At 45.0% G+C, this 7,307-nt stretch overlaps 1 protein-coding gene across 1 annotated transcript in view; it reads right to left on the minus strand.

Moving 5' to 3' along the window:
- Window positions 1-4,944: 4,944 nt before the first annotated feature.
- Window positions 4,945-7,307, minus strand: part of iqck (IQ motif containing K) — a 16,373-nt gene continuing 14,010 nt past the window's right edge. Inside the window, exon 9 of the mRNA XM_061225175.1 lies at window positions 4,945-6,244. Coding sequence (XP_061081159.1) covers window positions 5,667-6,244 — 578 coding nt within the window. The 3' untranslated portion in view covers window positions 4,945-5,666. The remainder of the gene's footprint in view (window positions 6,245-7,307) is intronic.

Consider the following 7,307-nt stretch of genomic DNA (forward strand, 5'->3'; position numbering starts at 1 on the left):
TAAACTGGAGCGCGATGAGGGAGCAGTGAGGGGACATCACTGTAATCGAGACCCAGCTTCTGTGAGAGACAACGTCCTCCCGGCAACCAAACGTCCGTGTGAGGGAGACTGTCCGCACCATTGTGCCCCAAACAAGACGATAATCTCGATTCTCTTCGTGCCATTAGAATCCCTGCGCTTCTCCCAACACACTTTCAGTAGAGAGCCATTTCAGATCTAGTTCAGATGCAGTCCTTGTGAATTTTGTTTTTGTAATAATTTTTTACATTAGATTAAAAAAAACTCGTCCGAATCAAAAGTACACTACTCTTGCTAATATGAAGTACAGTTTTGTCTTTTTTTTCATTTGATGTGTGACTGGATTGCTGTTTATAAAATGTTTGGTTGCTTTTTTTGTTGTTGTTTGGTTTTGAGGAGTTGTCTTTTTTTTATATATATCTATATATAAAATATTTAAAATTCTGTAAATTTGCAGAAATAATTATAGTCATGTTTTTATTTAGATTTATGGAGCCATGGAAATATTGATACAGTATATACTTCAGAAAGATATGAAACTAAGGTTCATTTTTTATCCCCCATTTTGTTTTGTACATTTGAGCCAGGTGACCCAGGTACTGTACGGTGACTATAATATCTCCAGTTAATGTCCTACACTGACAGGCACATCAGTAGACTTTCATAAGGTGTTTGTTACATATTGATTATTGGGTAGTTGTGAGGTCTTTATTTGCACTTTATGTGTCTGACTGTGTCTGTGCTGATGTGAAAAACAGTGACCAATCCCTGGTCAGTAGCTCCATTGCCCCGTCAGTACTGCAAATGCAAATTCAAACCACGAGATCAGATCCAGGTCTGTATCAGGATGGGTTCCCTTGAGTAGGCCTCAAATGCAGACGGGTTAGTCAGGATGTTTCCTTAATTAGATGAGTGGGGAAGCGTGCCTTTGTTTTTCACAAAAGTGCACACAATCGTGCTTGTTCTTGTTTCTGTGCCGTCTTAAACAGGGCTTTTTTCCAATGTAACGAAAAGCAACAATATAAAAAAATATAACACGAAAACCATTTCAGCAACACAAACTGCTTTTTTGGGTGCGTTTTTTAAAAATTGCGGTTGGCACATTGGAAGATAACCAATGCTTCAGACACAGGACATCTTTCAAGCCTACTCATAAGACTTACAAGCACCATAATACTGACTGTCAAACTAATAAGCTAACTACCAATGTGGCCTACAGCAATATATTATCAACAATCTGTATTTTTGACAGCTAGGCAGCTCACTGTAAGGTCTGCAGCAGCATACTGCTACTGACTGTCAAGCTAATTAGCTAGCTGCCAATAAGGCAAGCACCATAGTAGGCCTATTGACGATCAAACTAGTTAGCTACCTACTGACAAGGCCTACAGCACCATGGAAAAGACTGTGAACCTAGTTCGCTAACTGCTCATAAGACTAACAACATCATTACTGCATGGCATCTGTTAAACTTAAACCATATCTAAACCTTCACCAGTGAGTTTGCTGATCTAGTCTGGGCCCATATACACTCACTGATCACTTTATTAGGTTGACCTGTACACCAGCTTGTTAATATGTAATATTGAATCAGCCAATCATCTGGCAGCAACTAAATGTCTAGGGTTTGCGGAGAATGGTGCGTAAAATAAAACACATTCAGTGAGCAGCAGTTCTGCAGGCAGAAACGCGTTGTTAACAAGACGTCAGAGGAGAAGGGCCAGACTGGTCGAAGCTGACAGGAGGGTGACGCAAATAACCGCGCATTACAACATATGCAAAGGGCATCTCTGAGAACACAACGTATCAAACCTGCAAGTGGAAAGGCTGCAGCAGCAACTTAATAAGTCTGAAAATAAGTCTAATACATACCTAATAAAGTGCTGACTGAGTGTCTATAAAGCACTGATCTTGGATCTGTTTAGCTTTTTAGCACACAATGGATAAGCTTAGGAATCAGACAGGGGACCCCTGAACCTGGATCAGCACCTTTACTCTGGGATACTTTATGAGTGTGGGTCCGTAACTGATCCCTGCACTCTTGGTTAGCTGTGTCAGGCAGACCTGACTATCGCCTGGCCCTTCTCATCCACACCGGCCACCAGAGACTGATTGTTGTTTTTCCAACATTTAGGGTAAAAAAATGTCATTGATCCAGTGCGTCAGCTTGCATTAAACTTGTGCAGTACTTTTGTCTTTTATAGCAGTAGTGGACCCACCCAGAGTGGCAGGTGAACTTGTGTCCGCGCATGCACGTCCAGACTTGTACTTGAGTTATACCCGTCTGTCAACAAGTAGAACTACACATGAACGTGTCCACGGATCACGCCCAACCTCGACCCTGCCTTCCCCACCTTCTATGATTTTGATCAAATGCTAATTGTTTGTATTATATAAAAATCAGTATTTCACGCAGTCGTGTGACAAATTAAGACCTTCATCAGTGTGCATCGGTGATGTCTGTTCTTAATGCCTGGGAACTTCTATTATCAGAGGGCCCTAGATGAATCTGGGACCTAGAGGAATTTAAAATGGCCCGAATATTCATGTCTGTGGACTAAAATATCACTGAATAGAGGTCTTGAGCAGAAAAAAAAAAAACTTGCATAGTTGTTACCACCATATTTATACAAATTGAAAGGCAAGATTTGCACATCATTTGTCATGTTGTATTTTTCTGAACCACCCATTACAACTCACCTCGTTCCCAGGATGGTCAGGTCCTTGTCCTCCCACTCCTCACTATTCTTGCCTCTGGACTGTCCCATTTGGGTCAGCTGACAGGGGTGGTGTTGGTTCACAACTGTGACGCAGCATGCCAATGTATAGCTTGTTTCCCCTAATAGGAAAAAAAAATCTGTTTCTGTAACAACATCAGAAAAATGTTGAATAAAATGTCATCTTTGTAGTTAACAGTTGACTGGTCCTGATTTTTGTTCGAAAAAGCGGGGAGGCGGGCAGTGAACTGCCAACCAGACATTATCATTTACAGCTCCCATAAATTCTATGGGCTGTAAATTCAAAATGCTGTTAACTTTTAGAATTGCAGTTTGCGCTAGCATTTTAATTAGCATTTACTGAATTCCACCTCCCCCTGATACAGAATAAGATCATGAAGTGCGGCTACTATCGTTCCCGTCTTTGTTCACCCCAGGATTACTTATTTTTCTGCCTTTGCCTCTGTCTGCAGCTGTGTGAAAGTGTGCGTGCAGGACACGTGTGTGTGTGTGTGTGCACGTGCATGTGTGTAGATTCACAGGGGGTCTCCGCTGATGGGTAAACACCATTTCCAGTAAATCAATAGCTCTGCTCACTTCAACGTGATCCAATTTCAGAGCAGCCAAACCGTTCCCCAGTCCCCTATCAGTTATCATCTGAATGAAATCATCTGCTTTATTGCCTCTCAGAACGGCAGTGCCAGCTCGCACAGCACCCTGGAGAATCGCACCAACCCACCGCCTCTCCCTCCGCCAAAGGGGCTGGGCCTCGCCACGGGCGCCGCCATTCGATTGGCTCGGGCGGCTGTCCGTCACTCTTTCCGCCCTATATTTCACAAGCGCCAGGAAAATGCCAAATGGGACGAGAAGAAGGTGGCAGAACCATTCACGATGCTTCCGTTCCAAAAGCCCTAGATCTAGGGCCAGCTCACCCTCTGCAAACCAAAACGATTTGTGTACAGGCCTGATCCGTCATCAGTACTGGGGAATTTTAAAGCTTTAATGTGCTAGGACAAGAGCAGTGAGCTACAGCGAGAGAACTGGCCCATTTTAGCAAAATTGCACAGGCAAAACAATCCCGTTTATTGCCACGACCGTTATCCGAGTCGGCAAAACAATGCAAGGCGGCAGTCTGTTGTAATTCTATCCCTTTATTTCTGTCAGTTTAACAAGTACATCCAGCAAAATAATATTACAAGAGGGGACGGACAAGTAACTGCTGCAAGAGCAAACCAATTATGGCTCCTGTGGACTTTATGGCCTCCGCACAGTTTGAAGCCTGTGTGACCGGGGGGGGGGGGGGGGGGGGGGGGAGGAAGGCTTTTCTGCAGCATCAGGACAGCAGGACAGCAGGACAGCAGGACAGGACAGGAGTTTGGGTTTCAGGTGACAGATGGAACAACAGCAGCTGAAGGATAGAGGATATGATGTTTCTGAACATTCTGGGCTTTTGTCTGAATCCTTGGACTGAGCTCCAGAGGGGATTGCTGGTCTCCCTTTGTTTCAACTTCCAGGTCATTTGAGTGTCTGTGTGTGTGTGTGTGTGTTCATGCGCGTGTGTGTTTGTGTGTGTGTGTGTGTGTGTGTGTCTGGGCATGTGTGTGTGTGTGTGTCTGGGCATGTGTGTGTGTGTGTGTGTGTGTGTGTGTGTGTGTCTGGGCATGTGTGTGTGTGTGTGTGTGTCTGGGCATGTGTGTGTGTGTGTGTGTGTCTGGGCATGTGTGTGTGTGTGTGTGTGTGTGTGTGTGTGTGTGAGAGGAGGAAGGGGGTCACGGTGTTTCCTGACAAACAGGAAAATGGATTATGGTGATAAGCTCTGTCTGACAGGAATGGCCTCATGGCCTTCCCCTCCTTCTGACCCATCTTCCTCACGCCCCGTCACATTCTCACTCTGCGGTCTAGAACTCTGTTACCAGTAGAGATTTTGGCATAGATCCAGAGGGCCACGCGTCATAGTCATGCAGGGAAAGCCTTCCGGGGGGGGGAAACAAACCAGCATCTGCCATTGTTATGAACAGGGAGCCATCGGAGACAGCTGCTATTTTACTATTTTAATTAATAATAATTTCAGCGAATTGCATTCAGTCGTTACATTTAAAGGCCAGCCGGGGTATTTTTGCGAAAATAAACCAAACAGAACCCGAGTGCTGTCATTATGCAGTTACAGAGTGGGCCAATGGCCCAACTCCTGAGGGTATCACTCCCTGATGTCTTTTCTGTCCTGTTGATGATCCATAACCATGAAAACTAGACAAACTAGTCAGAGTAACTAACCAGACTACCTAGTTGATCGTAATCATTCAGGTTTCACTTTTTTTATCATCACGTTGTAGAAGCGCTGTTATCGACTGCATTTTCTAGACTAAATGGTTGGCAGCTAAAAATGCTTAAAAATAAATTGAGACTTATTTTGTATGGTCGTTAGTAGGCTTTGAGAAGAGATTGTGGATAGGTAGTTAATGTGTATTAAACTTCCACGAATGCATAGTGTGTGGACAGTTTTAATGTGTCATTATAAGCACACAGTGTGCCAACAGTGTCAATATCACAGCGTAGTGTGCTAATATTATGAATGCATCATTATCAGGACATGGCGTGCTAATGGTATCAGTGCGTCCTTTTCACATCGAAGTGCAATGAGTGTGTAATTATCCCAGCATAGTGTGCTAACAGTATCAATTTGCCATTATCAGGACATAGCGTGCTAATGGTATTTGCATGTAATTATCAGAGTAGTGTGCTAAGAGTATGCGTGTGTCATTATCGGAGCATAGCATGCTAACGGTATCACTGTATTGCTATCACAGCGTAGCTTGCTGATGGTACCAGTGTATTGTTATCGCGACGTAGCGTGCTGGTTGTGTTAGCGTGTGGTAATCGGAGCGCAGCGTGCTAGCGGCGTTAATGTGTGGGCTGGTACACAGCGTACGCTCAGTCAGTAGCGCCCTTGCCTGCTGCAGTGTTTCGGGGCCGGGTGTTCGTGCCCTGCAGAGAGGGGGAGAACGCAGCCATGTGTGCGGGCAAAGCCGGGGACGCGGAGCTTAGCGCAGCCGCGGCGGACGAGCCAGCGCTCTGCGCAGACGGCGTCAGGGCCTCCGCGGTTTCCACGGTCAGCTGCGCAGACGGGGTGAGGCTTTTTATGGTTTCCACGGTCGGCTGCGCAGACGGGGTGAGAGCCTCTCCAGTTTTCATGGTCGGCTGCGCAGATGGGGTGAGAGCCTCTCCAGTTTCCACGGTCGGCTGCGCAGACGGGGTGAGAGCCTCTCCAGTTTTCACGGTCGGCTGCGCAGACGGGGCGAGAGCCTCTCCAGTTTCCACGGTCGGCTGCGCAGACGGGGTGAGAGCCTCTCCAGTTTTCACGGTCGGCTGCGCAGACGGGGTAAGGGCCTCCGCGGTCTCCACGGTAGGGGACTGTCCGGTGGTGCTCTGCGGGGTGGGGGACAGCACCAGGATGGACACCCCCGAGCTGTTGAGCTGAGCGGCGTCCTGGTCCTCGATCTCCTGCCCCACTGTGGACCAAAAAACAAAAAAACTCATTTACCCATAAGGCAACACTTTCTCCCACAATCCCTTACTGCGGAAGGCCATGACGACCATCGATGTGGGACTAATAAGGCCACAGGAACAAGAGCACACAGGCACAGACAGCCAGAAAGGCAGAGGTAAACACCTAGCTGCAAGAACGATGGTAAAATATAGCCTAAGCAAGCTATAACCTTTAGAGCGTATTTATGCATAACAATCATCCTTGGAGACACACTGAAAATCACAATAATATGCACATCAAGAAAAAGCAGATATAAGCAAACAATAACCTTTATACCGTACGTGTTTCGCCTAGCAATGATCCCTGGATGCACAGTAAAACTCTCACAATAATACCAACATCAAGCCTAGCAATTTTCCCAAACAGCCAGCTCAAATTCATACAATTCTGTATTTAGTTGTTATCCCTGCATATGTACAGACATATTAAATAGGAATAGGGCTCTCTTGTCAAAGAGATTCTCGTCTCATGTATGTATAGTATATTAATGTGCACACGATGCTCAACAAACTGCAAGTATCCATCACAGGAATAATGACCTCTACATAAGTATATCACAATAATTTGCATAACAATTGTCTCAACTGCATATGGACACCATGTTGTGCACCATGAACCTAAACATAATCCAAACAGACAAATAATCCAATCCACACAAACGACGAACATATATCACAGCGCAAGAAACGAAACAATTACACCTACATGCGTCACACTATCTTGCACATAAAACGAAACATTTATCTCATTTACATATGTAAATCATACAAATTAGCACACACAACAAAACAATCACACCTAACCAATTATACCCTACATACAAATTTGCATATAAAACAGTACACTTTTCTCTACATATGCAAATGATAAATCATAAATAAGCATTATCCATAAATAATTATCCATCATGCTTGCAATGGTATGAATATGCATGTCTGAACTCTAGCGCCCGGGCCTTCGAGTCCATCAACGGGTAAAACGATTTTGCTGGAAAATTGTGGAATGAAACATAGGAGTGAACAGGT

The sequence above is a fragment of the Conger conger genome, chromosome 16 (assembly GCF_963514075.1).
Source record: "Conger conger chromosome 16, fConCon1.1, whole genome shotgun sequence".
NCBI classification, from domain to species: domain Eukaryota; kingdom Metazoa; phylum Chordata; class Actinopteri; order Anguilliformes; family Congridae; genus Conger; species Conger conger.